The sequence below is a fragment of the Patella vulgata genome, chromosome 9 (genome assembly GCF_932274485.2).
Source record: "Patella vulgata chromosome 9, xgPatVulg1.2, whole genome shotgun sequence".
Taxonomy (NCBI): Eukaryota; Metazoa; Mollusca; class Gastropoda; family Patellidae; genus Patella; species Patella vulgata.
Window position 1 is genome coordinate 44,989,180 of NC_065887.2, and position 24,030 is coordinate 45,013,209.

General features: G+C 34.1%; 1 protein-coding gene across 3 annotated transcripts; it reads right to left on the reverse strand.

The window, feature by feature from the left end:
- Nucleotides 1–2,930: 2,930 nt before the first annotated feature.
- LOC126832537 (mannose-1-phosphate guanyltransferase alpha-B) lies at nucleotides 2,931–22,849 on the reverse strand. 3 transcript variants are annotated; one of them, XM_056103366.1, is made up of 12 exons: nucleotides 22,692–22,849; nucleotides 17,866–17,963; nucleotides 16,966–17,069; nucleotides 16,340–16,532; nucleotides 15,862–15,921; nucleotides 15,208–15,338; nucleotides 11,317–11,340; nucleotides 7,397–7,525; nucleotides 6,588–6,732; nucleotides 6,358–6,450; nucleotides 6,011–6,182; nucleotides 2,931–4,475 (listed from the first exon to the last, which is right to left on the reverse strand). In XM_056103366.1, exons 1-12 carry the CDS (start codon nucleotides 22,729–22,731, stop codon nucleotides 4,375–4,377), a joined length of 1,290 nt encoding a protein of 429 aa, XP_055959341.1. In that variant the 5' UTR covers nucleotides 22,732–22,849; the 3' UTR covers nucleotides 2,931–4,374. The 3 variants fall into 3 exon arrangements, with proteins under 3 accessions (XP_055959341.1, XP_055959342.1, XP_055959343.1); XM_056103367.1 differs by lacking the exon at nucleotides 11,317–11,340 and adding an exon at nucleotides 14,858–14,881; XM_056103368.1 differs by lacking the exon at nucleotides 11,317–11,340.
- Nucleotides 22,850–24,030: the final 1,181 nt, after the last annotated feature.

Genomic DNA, 24,030 nt, shown 5'->3' on the forward strand with positions numbered 1-24,030 from the left:
CGGTTCGATAGCCTGGAGGCCTACAGTTCGATAGCCTGAAGGCCTACAGTTCGATAGCCTGGAGGCCTACAGTTCGATAGCCTGGAGGCCTACGGTTCGATAGCCTGGAGGCCTACGGTTCGATAGCCTGGAGGCCTACGGTTCGATAGCCTGGAGGACTACAGTTCGATAGCCTGGAGGTCTACGGTTCGATAGTCTGGAGGCCTACAGTTCGATAGCCTGGAGGCCTACCGTACGATAGCCTGGAGGTCTACGGTTCGATAGCCTGGAGGCCTACGGTTTGATCCTTGCATTGGCCGAGAAAGTTCATCAGGATTTCCGGCATGGATTCCACTTGTCAGTGGTGCAGGACGGAGGGTCTGACAAGGACAGCTGTCTAATCGTTCGGATGGTATGAAAAACAGAGGTCCCGTGCACGTAATAGATCCCTTGGCTGTTGGAATCCGATATTAGAGTAGCGCCGCTGTCCGAGCAAAATTTCCCTTATAGCAGACTATATGGCATATACCCGTCTTCATTAGCCCACTCAGAGCAGAACAGCAGAATGTTAAACCCCATTTCATTTCATTTTGTATAAGGACTCCTTAATAATCTTATTAAAATTGGTCCATCCGTCACACTTTTTAGGACACAATAACTCTCTTTCTTCAAACTTGGTGTAGGTATTTGGTAGATGCATGCCTTGATGGAGTTCAAAGATGAGCATTTTCTATAGATCTAACTTGTTACCTGAAGTCGGTTGTATAATCCTATAGTTCTCTAGAAAAATATACAAAGAATATTTTGTTCTGTAGATTTTGTGGAGAAAGGTATAACAGATGAGCATTCTATAGTTTTCTGTAGAATTTAGATGTATACTTAATACTACAGTATACTACAGTATTCCTTCCTATACATTACTGTAGAATTTAGATGTATACTTAATACTACAGTATTCCTTCCTATACATTACTGTAGAATTTCCTGCAGGAAGCAAATAAAAAAAAAAAGTCTATAGAATACTATAGTATTTGCCTATACAAATCTTCCCATAAATCTGTAGCAAATCCTACAGGCCCTCCAAAATCTGTAGAATATGGGGCACGCCCCCCAACAAAGCTCTATAGAATTTGTATAGAAACCACACTGATATTCTATAGGACTTTTTGCTAAAGGTAGTTATGAAATAGGGGTGAGGCTGGAGAAAGAGGCTAGACATCAGTAGTAGAACTAGTTCTAGGCTTTAGGTTGATGACAACTGCAACAACTAAAGCAAAGGAACAATCAAATCTGCTGATATTTACAGGGTAAAACACCAAAGACGGCAAGATGACATGGCTGCAGCAACTGAAGGACTTAGAACCTGAAATTACAAAATATAACAAGTGCTTGCCATGCAAGATATACCCACAATTGGTGTTATATTAAAGTTGTTTCCAGATAGGCCAACTATGAGCGCTTTTTTTTTGGTACTGGAGTAATTTATCAAACCCAGAGGAGCAACTTACTCCCCTCTCCCCTACAAACTTTTTTTTTTATAAATGGATGATAATAGTTTGTAAATTTAAGCAAATTAACCGCATATATACATGTATATACATGATTGGTCTGAATTCAGATTCCATTTACCCCCCCCCCCCCCCCAATGGGATTGACACATCTGGTTCATTTTGAGACTAACACATGGACCACACACACAATGTAGTAATATAACCCGACTATATGTCCGCCACACCATTACAAAATAGCTAATGTATATCCAGGGAGGGGCAAATGCCCCCCCCCCCCATTAATCTGGTTGCCACCCCAATAATTTTAGAAAATAAAAAAAAGTATTTGTGATACGTTTCGGTAATCAATACCTTCTACGGTGAATAAATCCCACATCCCGACTCAGTCATAAACTTGCATGTTGTAGAGCATTTCCAATAGTCTATTTTTCAAAATTTTCTTGGCGAGGTCCCCAATGGACTCGCTACTTTGGCGCTCACAAGGGGAATTCGTTGAGGTTCGCAAGTCCGTTCGTTTGACATTTTGTTCTCTAGTCGGATAAACTAGTGATCAGGCGACGAACGGTATCTGGGCAGATCTATTTATCTCGACGATCGGTGCCTGGCAGAATACTGTAAGACAGCATTTCCGGCAGTCTATTTTTCAAAATTTTCTGGGGGAGACTCCCTGCTTTGATGCTGTGAGTGGGCTTCGTCGTGATTTGTAAGTTCGTTCGTTTGACACTTTACCTCATCGATCAGTGCCTGAAATACTGCCAGGCTGTATATCCGGCAACCTGTTTTTCAAAATTTTCTGGGGGAGGCCCCCTACCCCTAGTTGAAGCTCGTGCCTTTGCCCTCTTAACCTTGGACTTTGCCCCTCCAATCACCGACGGCTGGCGTCGCCCCTGTGTATATCATAATTTGTCCAATAAAAATGATTTCCAAAAAAGCCCTGACAGAATAATTGTTGCTTTAAAATGCCTTTAAATGTGAATCTATTTCGAGTTGCTGAAGTTCAAGAGAAATTATATATAGGCCAGCATAAACTCTTACTGACTCAGTTTATCATGGAGATCCGTTTTTTGGCACGTTTGACCAATTGCCAAAAATTGGGCCCAGCACTAGAAAGGGGTTCCCGCAGCTCACCAAGTTCAACTTAAAAAAATTACCAGGCAATCTGGTAGCAGGCCTAGGGTGTGGCTTTTTTCAGGTACTGATGGCTACAAGAAAAATAGAGAAATATTCATTCACATTTGTGGCTATTTCAGAACATGCTGCAATGTATTCATATCCTGTAACTTGGGCCCCACAAATTCTACAACCAGCCCTGGTGTAACATGTGACATTGATATGGAATTCTATTTCTTAATGTGATCAGTCAGAAATAAACAGATAAGTATGATTTTGTTATATAAATAATACAAATAATATATAAATTAAGCTTAATTAATCCAACTGTTACAATTTATCCCCTTTATTCAATTTTAAATTATGTCACAAAATCCATTTGAAAAATAAAAATATACAAAGGCACCAAGCAGGAACGGAACTGGGTACCATTATGGTTGATGTTGTCAACGTATGTTTGAGATGTAAGATTTTGATGAGTTGGCTGTCTATGAAAGTCGTACCATTAAACTTAATGGCCACTGATCTTTAATCTTCAACAGTTACAAAATTCAACAATTTTCAATTGATTTGCATGATTTATGAAGTATATATGTATTATGATCATTGTATGTATTGATGAATAATTAATGTTTTGTCCAGCAAACAGATGAAATATAACAATGGAAACTATGCTATAAGAAAATAAAAACTCAAATTAAAATATGGCAGGAACATAAAATGAAAAATAAATGGTAATAAACATATTATTAATATACAACACCATAAAATATAAAATCCCTCTTGAATTGTTTACAACTACAAGTTTTATTCTTGTTTTATTAAGCTTCATTTAGAACTCTGTATACTGTAAAACAAGAAATTAATGTGGACAGAAAGGTGTAGTTACCTATTAAAATTAATTAATATTGATGATAACCTTTATGGTTGCTTCTTTTGAATCCAACCGGTGATGTACAAGTCAGATAATTTCAAAATGTAAGTTGTCATTTTACGATGTAATTAATGACTGTTAATTGTGTTAATACATTGAAGGTGAGTTATCTTTGGTAGATAATACTTAACAACTTTATTCAGTACATTCTTTACTTTTTTCCATTAATTTCTGTTAAACAATAATTTCAAGCTTAAGATACATAATGTAATAATAGTTCAAAAACATATAATATAAAGATAAAATTGAAAATTTTATTCAAATTACTTTATTCTGGACGTAGTTATGCCTGTTTGAATATGCAGCGTAGATTTTTTCTTATTGTAGAAATGGTACTGGACAACCGAGACCACAAGTCTCAATTATCCATGTTATTGTTTAATTTTGTATCTCGCGAGTGTTCAAATCCATTTTAATTTCAGCCATCTGATTGTGTAGAGAGTTGAATATAGGCTTATCAAGTAAATAAATGTTTAAATAATAATTTATAAAACATTTAAAGTCGAAAGAAAAGACGTGCAATAGGCAGATTTAGCTCTTACATAATGCATATTTAAATTACATGCAAACAATCCAACAGTAAACACAGCAGTGATAATTATTTCATCTGCCCTCTTTAAATAAATACTGGTAGCTATAAATATAGAATTGTGTTTAACACATTATGACGTAATTTCCTCATTTCTAGCCCCCTAGAAAATTTAGTAATAAATATTAACTGGACAAATCCACTCCGTATAAATATTGGCTGGACGATCCACTCAGTATAAATATTGGCTGGACGATCCACTCAGTATAAATGAACTGTAGTTGCGTTAAAAAAGATGAATAAATAAATATCTATAAAATAATCTGATTTTTGTAACATCCCGCTAAATCTTTATGTGGTAAAACTATAGAGTTTAATATAATAACTTCCGATGGTACTTGAACATCAGAACCTACAAAAGAAACAAAACAACAATTCAATTTAAATATAAATTTAAAAAAACCTTATCCAATACAGAAACAAAAATCAAATAAAATGGGGTTTAACGTCCTACTGTTCTGCTCTGACTGGGCTAATGAAGACAGGGCTTACGCCATACAGTGTGCTACGAGGGGAAATATTTCCTCGGTCCTACTCTTGTATCAAATTCCAACTGCCAAGGGATCTTTTACGTGTAAACAGGACCTCTCCGTTTTTTGTCCATCAGAATGATTAGACAGAGGCATCACTCACAAGGGGAAAATATCTCGGAAAGTCCTGATGAACTTTCTCGGCCAATGCAGGGATCAAACACGCGACCTTCAAACTAGCGAGCCAGCACCTTACCCACTTAGCCATCGTGGCTCCTCTGACAGAAACAAGTGGTTGCCATACAAGATACACTCAGATTTTGCCAGAGATGCACAGAGAACAAGCTTAACAGAAAAGCAATTTTTCTTACAATATAGGGCCATAATCCAGGAAATTAGGGTAGCATTAGCGCAACTATCAAAAGGATCCCAGATCTTTGGGATATTAACATATATTTTAAGCTTCATCAAAATCGGATAAAAAATTTGTGACCTCTAGAGGGTCCACAACCTTGGAATTACAAACTTTTACACTATTTGCGTACAGAGAGCTGCCAATCTGTCGGGAAGTTTCTATCTTAAATTCGAACTCAACCGGCAATATGGTGTAACAGTGATATATTTAAATGTTTTTTTGAATCAGATAAAAATTGTAACCTCTACAGTGTCCACAAGCTAAAAACATAATTTTTCGTACAACCAGGCGCCATAATAAACCAGAAAGTTAGGGCCCGATACGCGAAGATATCGAAAGGATCTGAGATCTTTGGGATTTAAACATATATTTTAAGTTTTATCAAAATCAGATAAAAAATTTGGTTTTATATATCTGAACGGTTTTTAAAATCATATAACCAGCGGCTGCCAGACAGGATACGCCCACATTTTCGAGAGATGGATAGAGAACAAGCTAAAAAGAAAGTGATTTTTCCTACAATCAAGGGCCATAATACAGGAAGTTACAATTCGATATGCGCGTATATCGAAAGGAACCAAGATCTTTGGGTTATAAACTTTCATTTCAAGTTTAACAAAATCGGATAAAAATTGTGACCTCTATAGGGTCCACAACCTTGATATACCATATTTTTACGCTATTTGAGAACGAAAGGCGGACATTTTGTCTGTCAGTTTTGGGCAGATTTTCACAAAATTCGAACTCAGCCGTCTGTAGGGTGTAACAGTGATATAATAATACGTTTTTTTAAATCAGATAAAAATTATGACCTCTATAGGGTCCACAAGCTAAAAACGCAATTTTTCATACAATCAGGGGCCATAATTCAGGAAGTTATGGTCTGATACAGTTACAGTACAACTTAAATTTATTGACGAACAATAATAAACATTGATCTATCATTATATCCCAATAGAGGCAGGTAGAGTCCCTATTCAATAGTTAATACAGAAATCTTACCTATTACAGTAATAGAGGGATTTAATTTACCATCTGTGGTAAACATTGAAGGTATTTCTAATTTAGCAAATGGTTTATTAGGATTAGGATCATTAGGTGTGCCCTCTACTCTTGACCAGACACCTATGGTTGAATGCCAGCCTACTATGGTATATAAAATACAACAATGATCCTACAATATAATAAAATATAGGATTATAATCACTATCCAGTACTCTTGTTCTGGCAAATCGAGAATTTACCTGCAAGGTATTTCAAAGAATTTAAATTTATAGTTTTAATTTGAAGAAAGAAATAAATTGGGTATCTGAAACCTGTTATTTCTAGTAGTAAGACTGTTTCTTTACCTGTAGTGTAGCTCCTTCTAAAACAATAGATTCCCTTAATCTGACCCCTTCACCTACTACTACATGTCTACCAATAGTTACATTAGGGCCAAGCTAAAAAAATATATTCAAAAACACCTTAGTTATATTATACATGTATGTCTATGAATATAAACATATAAGTGTCATTTGTCTCATAATATGTTATATTTATGATCATTAGGATAAGAAGACAATAGAAAATAACTTACAACAGCACTGGCATGAACTTGAGCTGTTGGATGAATAAAAACATCTCCTATTATTTTAGGTTTATTTTCACCATTCTTGGCCAATTGTTTTGACCCAGTTCGTTGATATATTGCCAGATAATGACGGTTTGCATAGATGGCAGCTCTGAAAACATAAAAACTATCACGGTCACACATAAATATAGTATAGATGGCAGCTCTGAAAACATAAAAACTATCACGGTCACACATAAATATAGTATAGATGGCAGCTCTGAAAACATAAAAACTATCTCAGTCACACAAATATAGTATCGATAATACAGAAGACTAATAACTATTTAGATCATAAAGATGGTAAACATAGCTTGCTTTTTACCCATATTTTCAAATTGTACTGCAAATTAAACATACATTATGCAAGAGCTAAATCTGCCAAATGCAGGTCTTTCTTTGGGCCTGAAATGTTATCTAAATTATTAATTAGACATTAATTAACTTATCAAAACCATAATTAACTCTCGATGGCATCACTAGCCTGCGATATTTACTGGATTAGAACCCGGTCTTGTGCTTCTGATTAAATAAAAAAATGGATAATCGAGACTATGTTTCTTATCGTACCGACTTTAGTAATGATAATCAAGGCTAGACCCAAAATTCAATCGCTAAATACTCAGTTCAGGGTGGATCAATTTGACTGAAATTTTCAGAAAATTCCCTTTACATTATTTAGTTTTTAACTATTATGGTGAGAACTACTAGCTCTTTATCTGATCTCCCATAATGTATCTTTAACTGACAATGTATTATGAATTATAAAAACTTACCCAGCTGATTTAAGTTGACTCCAGAATCGTTTTGTTTGATGAACAAATAATTTTCCATCACCAGCTAAAGGTATTAATACATCTTGTTCCAGTCGTATTACTTCTTTAGATGGAATGTTGAAATCAAAACTATATATAAAAAAACATTATTATTCATTTATTCTTTAAACTAAAATATTCATCCCAAAGACCTACTAGAGCAGTTATCACATATCTTTTAACTATATTTAATTATATTTTGCTAATACAAGAGAAACAGTAAAGCTGATGTCCGCATTGCAAGGCCAACATAAATAGATGACACATGACATATTAATTAATTGCACAATTGTCTTTTTGTAAAGTATCGAGAAAACTAACTTCGTCTAAGCAGAACGCATTCATGATTAAACGTAGTCAATGTTTTGAAGTAGTGAAACACTTTCATCACTCTCACTCAATTAGAATCAAAGTTATTCATTGCCAGAGCATCAACCAATCAAATAAAATTACTTTTCTTGGGCAGACAATGCTCATCATTGAACTCCATTAAAACATATACCTAATAAACATCTACGTGAAGTCTGACGGACAGATAGATGGACATTAATTAGAATATCTCGAGATGTGTTGTAGTGAACCTCAAGTAGAACTTTGTATATTATAACAAGCCAACAGTGAGGCATGTTCCTGAAGCAACGACCGAGAGTTTTACAACATCTAGCTTGATAAGATGTAGGTAGTTAAGGCGAGATTAAGCCTTCTATTGAAGATCACAGTGAGGCTGATTTCCTCCCGTCGCAATCCCAAAATAAATAGATGATACATATTAATTAATTGCACATTTATCTTTTTGAAAAGTATCAAGCAATCACATTAATTAGTCTAAGCAGAAAATAATTAATATCAAACTTAGGTAAGGTTTTGAAATACCTGGTAGTAAAACTGTACACTAAGTTTCCTCATTCTCAATCAGTTAGGATCAAATTGCTTATCTCAGCTTAGTCTTAGCCAAAAAAGCTCACCTTCAAACTCCAGCAACACTTACACCAAGTTTGAACATTCTAGCTCTAATTACTTATTGTTCTGCTTACCCCGAGTAGAAAATGCTCATTATCAAACTTAGTCAAGGTATTGGTGTAATGAAACTATACACCAAGTTTCATCAGTCTCACTTAATTAGAACTAAAGTTATCATGTCCCAAATTGCTTATCTCTGCTTACCCTAAGCAGAAAATGCTCACTTTCAAACTCCATCAAGACATTCACATAATTAACACCTACACGAAGTTTGAATATTTTAGTTCAATTAGAAGAAGAGTTTTTGTGTCCCAGAAAGTTTGATAGACAAACAGACGGACAGATCCATTTGAATAGTTCCCTACTTTCTTCGAAAGGTTGGAGACAATTATACATTTAGGCATCTAAGAACATGTAAACTTCGAAAGGTTGGAGAACATGTAAAATAAGATAAAGAAGTTAACAGACAAATCAGTAAATTTTGAAAGATTCCTACAGCCAACGATCTGATTTCGATAGCCTAAATGAAATGTTACACACTGATCCGCAGTGAATATTTGCTTGGCCGCGACAATCACTGATAAGGATGACATTGATGCGGCTTAATGAGCTAGAAATATTAACTTTTTTCCTGCGACAAATTAAATTCTAAAACATTTTTTGTATATATTGGAAAAATAAATAAAGGCGTTTGATGTATTTGTAGGTAAAAATTATTTCCTATTTAGTGTAAATGGGTATTAAAATAACTAAAATGCAGCATTCTCTCCGAAGCAGTTATGGCTTATGTAAACAGTGCACGCGTCATTCAGCCAATGATTCACACCGCGTGCTGTGACAGCACATGTTAAGGCAGTCATCTATGACAGAGGTATTATACGAGACTCGTAATTCTCTGTGAAACAGATTGAAAATGTTATTTAAGTAAAAAGAAGAAAGAATTTCCATGTTACAAGAACAACAACTTATACTGACATACAAACCAACACGACTGACATAAATACAAACCAACATAACTCAGACATCCACCCAGACATATACAAACAAACACAACTCAGACATCCACCCAGACATATACAAACAAACACAACTCAGACATCCACCATACACAAATATTTCTATCTATATTCAGTATACAGGTATCAATGATTAATAATCAGGATTAGTTAGAAGAAGGAATGATAATCAACACTGACATGTTACATTAGCAGTGTACCATTTAAGAAATAATACAAGTAGGAATATAAGACATTAGAGAGGAAGCCATTCTCCCTGAAACCAGGACCTATAACCACAATAAATAGAAGAACTACTGTATGATCAATTAAAACCATTTATTTTAATAGTTCCAATACCACAATGAGAAAATATAATAAATGTTGTATGTGACCTGTGCTGGCAAATTGAGTCGCACATTCTCCACTTCAGTAACTTCAAAATGATGTATAGTTGGTATGATGAATCGGGCAAATATTGACTGAGCTATCTGTTTCAAGTTTACAAAGTCAGAAAATTAAGTTAAAGATGTCTGTATGTTTGTTATTTTTTCGTTTAATTTTCTCTTGGTAGTCCATATTCCATACATTAGTAATCTAGGTTTTGTATATTATAACTTCCAATTAATTAGCACTTTGTGTTAGTGACTGCATGTGAGTAATCAAGTTTAGCTTCTTAATTATCAAAGAAGCTGTTCTGTAATCTTCGTCACACGACTGAATTAAAATATGGTTTTGTGTATACAATAGGTCTACTGTTTTTTCAGGTACCGTAATGGTATCAGAATCTGAACCCCTGATAGAAATTTCTATTTCGTTTGTAAGACTAGTAAGAGATGCTTACGTTCACTTTAGTGCATTTTGGTGGTGGTATATAATGAAACAAATTGCGGACCGTTTTCTCACTCGAGAATCAACACTATTTGACTCTTTCGTTGTTCTCACGTTTCTGACCCATGGTGATAAGAGAATTTTAAACAATAATATCCAATTAGGCAAGCTTGTATATTTTACATGCCGTGTGAAGCCACAACATACAGAATTCAACTATCGAAATATAATTTTTTTTCAGACGAAACAAAATAGATTAATTATTCGGACTTGGGGAAGCTTTTATATAAATATATCATTGGCAATTAACAATCAACTAATCATTAATCCATGGCAATCATTACTCAATGACACGATCTGGATTTTTAGCTAATTGATTAATTTATAGGATGACTCCACATGGTTCTGGGCGACACTCAACAGCAATCTATATACGATTAGAATTTTATAGATTTTTTTCCGCCCCTTCTCAGAAAGAATCGGAAGAACCCCAAATTTTTTATCGCCACTTTTATCGGGGTGTGTTTACATATTGTATTGGTTTCAATCATTTGTATTCATTAAAACTGGAATTATTGGTAATACTTTGGCAATATTTATAAACTAGAGATTCGTGGCTTCATAACGATGCCAAGTATTACAGAAGCAGATTGACCTGTCATCCCGCTGTGTACATCGAAAAAAATTAATTTCACTGAGAATTTTAAGAAAAAAGAAAGATTTAAGAATATGGTACTCTTACAAAACGTCCAAATATATGTGTTTTAAGAAGTTTTATTGCTTTTTAATCTTTTGTGTCAATAGATAGTATATTTATAAGACTCATTTTTGTGAAAATCTCAATTTCGATCAAAATTAATATTTTCACGTTTTGTCTGTAGCTCATAATTAGACTTTGCCCATTCTGACGCATTTTGCCAGCACAGGTCACATATTGTAAATACTACATAACAAAGTCATGAGGCCAATTTTATACTTCTTTTTTAAATTTATATGTTTGTCACATGGCTTTGCGATTATGTACAAAATGAGAAAATTATGACACAAGAGTTTTATCTCATGTTATGAAATATTCTAAGTGCTGATTATGCTTACCAATTATACCTGTTTACATCAATACTGTAAATTAATAGAACAATTTAATATTATCCTGTCAAATCGTGACACCAACAATAACTATACTACATAATCGTCAGTTAAATATAAAAACAAGGAGGATCATACAGGTATTCAGCCTAGTCTAGAAACACAGTTCGGCCTTGTGTACCTGAACGAAAGTGGATATTATTCTGTATAGAGAATCTAGTCTCAATGACATTAGGCACCTAATATCGGTGAAATGTATAAAAAAAACAGGTAGTCTAAAACTAAATGGTCTATGTTCTAGTGAGAAACGTATTGACTACAAAGCTAGGGCATATGTCCTATTTACCACAAAAACAGAGGAAAAAAACAATATTGAATACAAAGAAGCAAACGGAGAAAGTGTTACCTGTCTGGACAAATGACGTCAAGAGTTAAATGTAATAAAAACCAATAATAAATGTGATAATCCAGATAAGACAACGCCAAAAGGTTAATAAACTATCAATTTAGGAACTAATCAGAATTATTCAGCTATGTAATTTCACAAAATATAATAAGTAATACCCCTATAAGTAATGCAAACCAGACATGTTGAAGAAATGAAACTATAAAAGTGTATTTATATAAAGGCATAAAATAACGGCGATAATCCAGATAGAATTACGAAACTGCAGAAAATTTAAAAATAATTATTCAATTGGATCATCACCCAATCTGTAATCAGTTATATACTTATAAGAAATGTCAAACTTGGTATGTTGAAGAAATGGAAATTTCAAAATTTCTTTTAAAAAAATGTAATTGTGTTCCTCCTTTGACAGTGCATTTAAAATAGCTAAGTCTCTAACTCAAAATCATCCAAAGTCTTCGACATTGAAATCCCGAATTATTTGTCAGTTTAAATCAACATTGATGTTGTGATCTTACCGGGAAGAGATGGGCTTCTGATATCCAATATTTAAGACAAAATAAACATTTTACCATTGGTACACGAATCGTGTACAATGCGTTTCAGCGCCATTTGTAATAAGGGACTCGAAGAACGATGCTAGACATATTCCACAAGTCATGTCAAACAGTGACGTCATATTTTTATCTGGTGAGCACGCGCAATAAAATACTATCGGTGTAGACTGGAATAATCAGACACTAGAGATTGCCATTCGACTGAGACTTCTGGCGTATTTCGCCGAACATAATTGATTAGAAATTACAGTAAAACAGAAACGATTGAATGTAAATCAGTTTATATACATTCATATTACATTATTATATGTGTTGCGACCCATTAGTGTCAATTTCTAGGTCCCAAATATTAGCGATTTAGCTCCTTTAAAATAAAGAGATATTATTCGGGAAAGAAATATTTTTTTATCGTTACATATTGTTAAAAATCGTAATGCCTGTGAATAGAAAACATTATACAGAGTCACATCTTGTTTGTTACTATAAAGTGACAGGTATTTTATCACCTCAAAGTCAAATTTGTCTGTTTTGTCGAAAATACCGACATTAAATTTACTGTTAATTATATTAATATCCAAGTCAAGAACAAATGCAGTTATGGTGCCAGAATTTTCTTTATTTAATATTAGTTCTGGGGGATATATTTCACTTTTATATTTATTGAAAGTTCCGTTATCATTGATGTATCGGAGGGTATAGTTTAGACTTTTACTTTTAGCTACTTTGTAATTAGTTTATCATTTATGATCCTGAAAGCAGAATTCATATATTTATATAAAGGTGCATTTGCCATAAATGGGGCGGGGTCAGTTCCCATTGGTGACCAACTGTTGGCTGTATTATCTGTTCCCCAACCTCAAATATGGCATTGTCAATTAGAAAATGTATAATGTTTTGGAACTTTTCTTTATCAAAAACCACAGTTACTCATATGTCATGTGACCATCGTTTCACCCAATTTAATATCCATAAATCTGACCTATATTTTCATCTATTCCATAGTGAACAGACGGGAAAAATGTAGATTTAACCAAAATTTCATTGGTTGAGCAAATCTGTCAATCAAATTGCGATAATCGTGAATTCCAAACAAAGTAAACTTATTATTTCAAGATTTTGGTGCTAAAAATGTGTCCATTTAATATCACAGTTAAACATGCATTATGCTTATTGCACATCTTTATTTAGGCCTTAGCAAATATTATATAAACTATCATTTAGATATTTATTTACATGATAAGCCTATAATCAACTCTCTAGAACGCCGGTTGTCATGATCTACATAAAGTAATTTAAATGAAATTTTCAATATTTCAATAAATTTGGTATCAGTTGAGATTTCACAATTAAACTTTTTTATCCATAAAATATATAGTTTCAACCAAAATATATATAAATACAAATCTGGTTTCCATAATCCTTAAACTAATCATGCATATATTACAGTATTAACACATCTTTCTTTAGGTCTTAAAGATCATATAAATCTATTAACATGACAAGATTATAATCAACTGCATAGGTCATCAGATGGCTCCGATTTTAATTATATGTAGATTAGAATGGTTTGGCCATTTAATTATTTAATTTACAAATGGAGAAGCAATACCATGGTTAAAATAATATACAATCAATACACACATCTTGTCAAAACTTGAAAGAGTGATAACTTGGCTCAGAATAAAGTATTATCTATTTTTGAACTATTATAGCAAGAAGGCCATATCTTTAATCGTATTACTACAAAACCTGTATTGATAAGATATCGTTGATTGATTTTGTATCAATGATAATCCAGTCAAATCCTGATCATTGCCAGTCGTAACTGATGAAAATAGTTTCTTATTACTAGCTTCAACTGGAAAATTCTAGGACAAATGGCCCTCAACTTGGGTATAACTAGTATCATGCCCGTCTTGTATAATAACTAGTATCATGCCCGTCTTGTATAATAACTAGTATCATGCCTGTACTGTATAATAACTAGTATCATGCCCGTCTTGTATAATAACTAGTATCATGCCCGTCTTGTATAATAACTAGTATCAGGCCTGTACTGTATAATCAATTACCAAACAGAGAACATGGTGTTTTATAACAAAAATTAATACAGTGACTGAAAATTATTATAAACAAGTTTAAAGCTAAAAAAAGGCTGTCGAAAAATGATATATTGAAATACTGTAATTAAGTTAACCAGGTCCATCCATAACGGCTACGGCTACATGCATGGATGAACTAAAATCTCTTCCAAATAATGCTGAGAAATTTGTTAGTTTTCTAGTTATGAATAACAAAACAATACCAGAAATTATGAACCGACACATTTTTTTTTTATACAGGGCTTGTCAAATTTCTATTTTTAAAATGGTTTATTTGATCATAAACAATTTGTAGAATTGCTTCAATGCAAAAGACAGATAAAGAGGGATTGTGTTCCCGTTTATTGGAACAACCACAAATCATGCAACACACAATATACATAACTTTATAATGGTGATACATTTCAAACTTTAAACAGTGCAATCTCAACAAAATCATGCAAATGTCATTCTTGAACATAGCTAAGCAGACATTTGCTTACCCCACATAGTCAAAACTAGAGACACTAGAGGAGAAAAAATAATACTAGAATTTAGAAAATTTACAAAGTGAAAATATAATTAATTGTGAACAACTATTTGGGTTTTTATTAACTTTTTGATGCATGGACTGGTGTGATTTGAATATAAGGAAAACTTGCTAGTCTATAAATAAATATAATACAATTACAACCCTTGTGAAGCAGACTGTTGTATATTAAAGATAGTAAAAATATGGTAATGTATGTTGTGTGGAATAAGCACAATAAACAGATATAATTCACTTTCAGTAGAGAGAAAGATAACAAAATAAATTTAAAGCAATCAAAACATAATAAATTTTTACACTTACTTGTAATTTTCTTCCAGATTACTTTTAAAGGCTTTTTCCAGTGTTTGGAAAATTAGTGGTGAAAACAAATATATACCACAGTTAATTAAAGTACTGACAAATGTTTCTGGTTTTTCAGCGTAATGTAGTACCTGTAAATAGTCGAACATTCAATTTCTTTACTCACAACATAATACTCAACAACTCTTGAAAATTAGTCACAACATACAATTTACTACAATTCTCTTCAAATTAGCATAAGTGAACATGTTACCAGTAAATTGTTACAATGTTCTGTAAACTACCTATATTTATGTATCAACCCGAATGGTCTGTAAACTACTGGTACCGTTATATAAACTATGAGAAGTCCCGAAAGTTTCATTATGACAATAGAGTAACAGGATTAAACGATACTCAACACAACAAGTTCATTCTGTTACTTTATCTTATTATTCACCTTACAAAGAGGGCTGTGTGTGTGCACGTGCGTGCGTGTGCATGCACGTGTTGGGAGGTGCAATCACATGAGATTGAGGGCATTATCACTGGTGACAGCACCCAAGATGTTTAGTCCGCAGCTATCAAGTGAACACTGTGACCCATCTTGATCAGGTCTTCCCTGGCAATACAGATGTTTCATTCAGCCCTTGGAGAAATGCAGATATAACTTACCTCATGAGTATTCTGATCTTCAACTATACAACCAAATGTTAATGATTGCTGTCTTGTAGCCTAGAAAATAAGATGGTTATAATAAAAATTATTTACATGTCCCCTTTAAAACTCAAACTATAACCATATTTTAAACATGATACAGTCCTTCTAGCACACAGTCACAACAATTATCAGCATATACATTTGGGGGGAGGGGGGTATAACAATTGTAACCTCTAGACGGTCCACAAGCTAAAAACATGATTGATGTACAATCAGGGTCCACACTCAATGAAGTTACGGTCTGATATGTACAATTTTTACGATATAAACCTATATTTTAAGTTTCGTAAATATCGGATAAAAATTGTAACCTGTAAAGTGCCCACAATGAAAATGTGAACGGACGTCTAGAATATTATGTATACCAGTAAATATTACATATATCATGTATATGTATACCAGTAAATATTATGTATACCAGTACTAGACTTACTTCAGTTGCTAAAACCGTTCCAATGGAGCCTTCGGGATTTTTCTCGTGAGAATCAAGCATGTCTTGAAGAGGGAAATCCCCACAAACATCAGAATTAAGGACAAAGAAAGATTGAGGATTTCCTGTAAGTATTTGATCACGAAAATGATAAATACCTCCTGCTGTACCTAATGCTGTGTATTCTTGTAAATATCTAAAAATATACAATATTAAATAGGGCTGATTTCTGATTTCCTCACACCGGAACTTCATTGATATTTTGTATTTAGTATCCATGGCATTTATTGATCCCCTGGTAAAAGTTCTTCTGTCAAGATTTACAGACAGACTTACCACCATGTGGGTAAAATGATTCTTTAAAATTCCTCTGAGGGAATCCAATGCACTTAGTGAAAAAGTTAGATAGAAGGACTAAAGAAATGCTGAGTTTTATTGATGCCACAGAAAAATCACCAACTTATAATACTGAAGTGAGCAATGACATCTAATATCATAGACCCTGATCACTTACAATCATCAACTTATAAATACTGAAGTGAACAATGGCATCTAATATTTATCTTACAGATTAAAAGGCATCAAATAATATAAATACATTTAACACTGATACTTATATATTTATTTACCTAATTTGAATTTTAAATTCTTGTTGAGCACTAATTATAAATTTATTAAGAGCATCATTAGGTTGATAAAATCCAATCAATATGATTTCTTTCAGTCCTTTAACCTGAAACACAAAAGATGATAAGTTATAAGCCTGATAGATCAATTGGGTTGAAACAAACCCTTGTTACCAACAAGTACAATCATAGACATTAAACAACTGCAACTGTACCGCAGTAGTGTTATTATTGTCTTCGTACCAGACCACTGTTCAAAACCGGCTAAAGGGCTATCATCAACTGAGAGGACTAACCCCAACACAAGATGCATGCCGACATTGTCTCCACTTTAGGGGATGATGCCACTTCCTTTTCAACAGTCAAGAACTGGGCTGCGCAATTTAAGTGGGGCAGAGAGTCTTGACAATGATCCACACCCTGGAAGCTCATCAACAGCAACCATTCGAGAAAACATTACCTGGGTGCATAACATGGTGAAGGCCGATCGACGAGGGTTGAGCACATAATCACGAATGAGTTAGGAATGACAAAAGTTTCTGAAAGACTGGTGCCAAAGCTGTTGACTGCTATCAGGAAAGTATCAGATTCCTGATGTACCGTAACAATCTGCGCCCTTTGAAGCAGATCCTGATAATATTTTGACAGATTTATAACCATGGATGAGACCCGTTTCCAAAATTGAAAAAGGAACTAGCCGATTGTCATTTTCCTAGAAAATTTCTTCCAAACCAGCATCCAGGCCTTGCAACATCATTAACAAAAGTGTGTACACCTTGAAAGGGACTGTGTAGAAAAATAAATAGAAACCATCGACTTTGTACATGTCTTTCACAGATATGCTTAGAACTTTTCAGCCAGCTCTCGAAATATGAATGGAAGGTTGTGTGAAATGTGTTATACCTGACAACATGCTGCAATATGATGATAGATCATGGGAAATCCAGCAACAGGAAATAGAGGCTTGGGGATTTCTAGTGAAAGTGGTCTAAACCGAGTGCCTGAAATAATAAAATTAAAATATTGATAGTATCATATCCTTACTGAGAATTACTGCAATCCAGTGTTTCAAATAATCTACCATTTGGCATTTTTCTCAATTAATAAGCTTATTACTCAACAAAATTTGAAATTCAATTAGAAATTAAGTGTACCAGTAACTTGATTTTAGTGAAATAAACACATAAATTGAAACCGTTGTGTCCTATTAACGAAGAAGATGTTGAAAATGTATTGCAAGGTTTTCTTATAAATATCCACTTATCATTTCTATTTTACGGATATCTCATTTTTAACTCTTTAATCTACAATATATTGTAGGTGGCATTATTACTGAGTAATCTTCTCCTTCTTGGGGCGACACCTTTCAAACAAGGTTTGTCAATTTGATTAGAACGACATGAAATTTATCATGCTTGTTCTTTGGAAACTTGAGTATAAAATGATTGATAGACCTTGACTTTTGATATTTTAAAAGTCCAAGACTCTGTGATGATGTCATGGTAAGTTTCTAATTCATCCGGTAATGACTTGTTATCTGGTGGTCCAAGTTTAACTAATGGTTGCAGGTGTTTAGATGGATATGTTTTTATTTCAGATCTTCTGATACGTGTCTTAAAGTGGCATTATGGGAGATTAGATAGAGTTGACAGTTCTCACTATAATAGTTAAAAACAGATAGCGTAAATAGAGGCTAGTCATAATTATCATTACTAAAGTATACAGGTCACAATTCTATGGAATACAATTACTGCTTATTACTAAGCGACGTTTCCACTAGGCTTCTCTAGTCATTGCTTGATAATGACTAGAGAAGCCTAGTAAAAAAGTCGCTCAGTAATAAGCAGTAATTGTATTCCATAGAATTGTGACCTGTATACTCCAGTTCAATTACTAAATGACATTGAAACAATTTATCATTACTAAAGTTGGTACGATAAAAAAACAAAGTCTTGATTATCCATTTTTACATTTAATTATCCTTCACAAAATGTATTCCAATCCAGTACATATCGCAGGCTAGCGATGCCATCGAGAGTTGATTATAGTCTGGATAAGTTAATTAATGTCTAATTAATTATTTAGATAACATTTCAGGCCTAAAGAAAGAAAGACCTGCAACAGGCAGATTTAGCTCTTGCATAATGTATGTTTAATAGTAATGTTCCAGTTTTTAATTGTTTGATGTTATATACAGTTTGGCAATAAACTAGAGAATTTACAGTCCATTTCTTATATTTAACATTTGTAATAATGAACTCTCTTGAAAACCAAAGTCAACATATATCTTCGTTTTTGAGTTACGGCAATAAACATATGCCAAAAATAGCCTCTCTTTTTTTTGTTATGCTGTCTCACTTCAATTAATTGTATTTTGTAACTCAGATTAATATATTTTTTGTGATTTTTCTGGAAAGGACATAAATGCATGCCTATAAAACATTTCTTATAATAAATTTTGGTAGTTGAATTATACAAATAGACAGTGTATTAAAGGAGTTATGACTAAAATACAAAAACATGCATTTCTGTCAAATTTTCAGTATCACAGTGGACATGAAAAACACTGGAAACTTAAAATAAAAATGTGATCTTCAGTAATAGCATACTTTTTAATGTGCAATTTTAAAATCTAAAATTTATTTTTTATTCATTTGAATTTGAAGTTATGGACACTACATTGTAGTGTCTGTAACCATACAGTCAGGGCTCTATAAAAGTTGAGTGTGCCTGTGCACACACTTGATAATGTGCCTGCAGGGTCATACTGAAACACAGGGATGTAGCCATGATTTTGTGAGTGGTGTATAAATATATCTGGCGAGCAGAGCGAAGCAAAAAAATTTTTGGGAGGGGGGCGTGGTCTTTTATGAAAATTAAACCCTTCTTGGTGTATTTTCAGAGCATCTGCTGCCTTTTTTATTTGGTTCAGTGCAAATCAAATTTCCATTTATATATTCAAATTTTACCAAATTCACTTAATTTTCGTCAATGATACAGGGATCTAAAAAGTTTTTGACACCACCCGACCGAGCATAAAATTGTCCCGCCCCACTCTGTTTCTCTGGATAGTTGAGGACCTTTCGGTATTTGTTGTTTTGTTTTTTCATATATTACTTTATTACTTTGAGATTAAAAATTAAAACGATTCTTAAAACGGTGTTTGTGTTTTATTTGAGTACAACGAATTATGACAACAGGTAGATATTGATAATTAAAACACGTTGTATTATTTGACTTGTTTGTCAAGTTGTTGTACGTGTCTCACGAATATTATTATTATTACGGTGGAATGAGAATCAGGTCAGGCAGAAACTGAGAAAGTTCTCATCGTCCTCCTAGTCCTACTCTCGGGCCGTAGCAAATCCACGGTCAACACAGGTACAAAATAAAATAAGAAACATCATGAAAATTTGCAGGCACGTGTTGGACAATTACGACATTCAAACCTGTAACATTGGAGTGTCGTAAATTGGTCTGGGTGACCTATTTATGGCAAATAAAAAAAGACCGTAGAATAATTGTAAAATGAATATACCTAGGCCTACACATCTTTTAAGTATAAATAAACAAAATACCAATACATCTTTCTTTAAACTAATTTGGGATGAAAGGGTCTACTACGGCACACAAAAATAAATTATGTCGTGACAGACATGGTTTGCGTACGTAGGCTTTTATCATGGATTTGCCGTTTAATTGCCGTGGTAAATTTCGAGCGCCGAGTTTGTGTACAGAGAAGGACGAAGGGGTTTAAATACGACTGGGCGGCTTTCTTCGAATTTTTTTTAAAGCAAATGAGACATGTTTACCACAAATACTGTGTTTTAGAGGTAATGGAAGCTTTCGACAGTCATAAACTTACGCTATTGATTGATTTCTTAAAGATTTATGATAAATAATAAAGCTACGGAATATTGGACAACAACAGTTTATAACTGACAAAGTGGCTAAAGGGTACTGTTATTCAAACAGGTATACATGTTTAGACTATGACAGGTGGTGGTAGCCACGATGGCTCAGTAAGTAGAACATTAGCTCGATAACCGGGAGGTCGCGTGTTCGATCAATGCATTGGATGAGAAAGTTCATGAGGATTTTCAGGTGTGGTTCCCCCATGTCAGTTGTATACGACAGAGGGCCTGGCAAGGGACAAGAAAAGTTGTTTGAATGGGATGGAAGACCAGGGTCCTGTTTGCAAGAACCCCTGAAAGTTAGAATTTAAAATGAGAGTAGGCCATAGTGCCACTGTCTGGGCAAAATTTCCCTCACAGCACAGAATGGCGTATGCCCGTCTTCATTAGTCAATTAGGAGCAGAACAGTGGGCTTGAATAGGACATTAAACCACATTTTATGACAGGTGAATATAAATGCAAAATTTCATGATCAAACTAAATACGCTTGATATAAATAAAGCAAATCAATAGAAACTCAATGCTGAATCAACAGACTTATAAAGCCTACTTTAAAATGTTCACTGGTGGTAACATGTACCTACATGTTAAAGCAGGTGTTTTATAAACTACAACTGATTATTCTTGTCTCTTGTGTATTAGTGACTGGATCTTTGTTGCCAATCCAGCCAGCACGAGAACCCTGAAAATGTATTCTCCCCACCCCACCCCTTTTTATCATCAGCAATGTAGTTCTGATTTATTTTTAGCCAGGCTACAGCTACATGTATGTTTTCAATAATTCTGCACTGCTCGTTGCTTTGAACTACATGTATTCCAGTTTTGGCACTGGACTAACAAATCGCCAAGCATATGATATTGAAAGATAATTATAAAGCACCACTAAATCAAATCCAACTTGGCCAAAAAGCTTGATAATAAAGTGTGCTGATGACAGCAAAGTCTAATTTTCTCAGTTTAATGCCTACATGAATTTCCATCGTATTTGGCATAAACAATGCTAATTGCAAGTCCAAGAAACCCAAGGGACACTTTTTGGCTATAGCCTGTGGTTTGTCTGGTATCCATGGAAACGCTCCCAAAAAAAAAGAGTTTTCTTGGAAATTCTATTAGTACATGCTACAAAGATATATCGATAATCCATTCCCTAAATCGGAAGTAGCGAGGTAATAAGTGATATTTTGACACCAAAAACGTTACATAATATCAAATCAGAGTTTTTTCAAGTCTACGAGATTTTGTGATTTTCAGTAAATTCTTTGAATACGCCTACAAGTTTTAAAATACAACAATTTGGATGTAAAAAGGAAATATTTACTTCATTCAGTGCACTACTCCGCCGCTCTCAAAATCATTTTATACATTCTAAAATGGCAGCCTTCGACCATAAAAAATAATGAAATTCTGCGATGTTCCAGTCCTGATAGATGGTAGACCTGGATATTCGCATCTTAGAGGGATTTTCTTCTGACATCATATATTGTAATTGATTGAGGGCAATGGCAATGGTCCAGTGTGAAACTGTTGCTGGAGACAGACATATGTCTGTTTAGTGTTACTGCTGATGACGTGACCGATGCATGTGTACGATGTCATAAAAGAACTAATCTAGGTCCGGGAAACCCTCTCATTAGCTATAAATATATAATTATTAGATTTTTCCAAAATGAAACTTGTGTTATTGCGTCATGCCCCTATGGGTCGATGACGATCGTCCTGACCATTCTCTAGGCCCTGACATAATCACATTCGTCGATCTCTCATCATGATCATCATAGCGAAGTTAAGTTGGATTAATTAAGATAATATTATACCTTTCAACGGCCCACCTATCAGAATAATTGCTTTGAACATATCTTCTGTACTTTCACAAACTCCAACCTAATTACAAATTAATGCAGCCAACGCGTATCGAAGCCACTGCAGTGAATGTAAACGTCAACAAAATCAGACGACGGAAGCTGATTGGATTATACAGAGCTGATGCTGGCCCTAGTTGCCATGAGTTTCGTACAAACAAAATTTATGATGGCCAAGTCGATTGTCAGGAGATTATGGAATATAGATCTACACACGTTAAAACAAATTAACGTGATAAGACTAAAATTAGAGTTGACTAGTTAATTAATTAGGGATTAATTCGCTGGTCACTCCTCTAATCTACTGCTATCTACCCCGCCCTGAAATGCGCGGCAAGCCGCAACAGGAACAGGACTAAGTTAGGACGTTAAAAAAGTTAAACCGATAATACCATGGACCTTATGGTTATAGAAATGAAATGAAATGGGGTTTAACGTTATATAAAAATATATATATAACATTAACTCTATGGTTTTTAACCTTGCGCTGGCACTTACAAAGTTACACTGTTACAGTGTACACACTAACTGCTATAGCCGTATAGGCCACTACAGACGATTTTCTCACTAGACACTTTTTATGTGGCTTAATTAGTTTTATAAGTACCGGTATGATCACAGAGTTTGATCTGCACCATTATCGTCATTATTAGGCTATTATCATTGGGCCGGTATCCTGCAAAAAGGTTCGAGTAGGATTTTATTTTTAGAGTTCGGGGACGATCATTTATTATTATGATTTATGAAAACAAAAGGTGTTTGAGGATTGAACCTAATTGTGGTATGCCTATTCCATATAGTCGATTGACTTTAGTTTTAGCATGGACCTTATAATAATGTATTATAAGGTCCATGGTTTACGAAGTATACCGTAATCTAATCTATAATGATCCATCAACATAAGTATGTCTACCCTCCTTCCGTTGAGTAACCTGGTTGAAATTTAAATAAAAGATTGTTTGCTGGCAGGACATTATAAGTATAAGATGTTTGTCTAAAGGCTTTGATATAATATAGCACAGGGGGAATCAAATGGGTCTGTAATTATTTGGCTCATAATTAGACCCTACAGCCTGATTTGAACAAATTAAGGTGAGCCTATGACTTTGGACTCCTTGAAAATGCACAGAAATTCGATCAATACGTTGATAGACAAAGGTTGTAAATGAAAGGTAAATGCAGACATAAAAATGGTGCACCGAACTTAAGAAATTTAGCATTAAAATTATCTAGGCCAGTTGCTTTAGAGACATCCAACTTAATTAAAATAAATACCTATACTTCATTGGTGTTT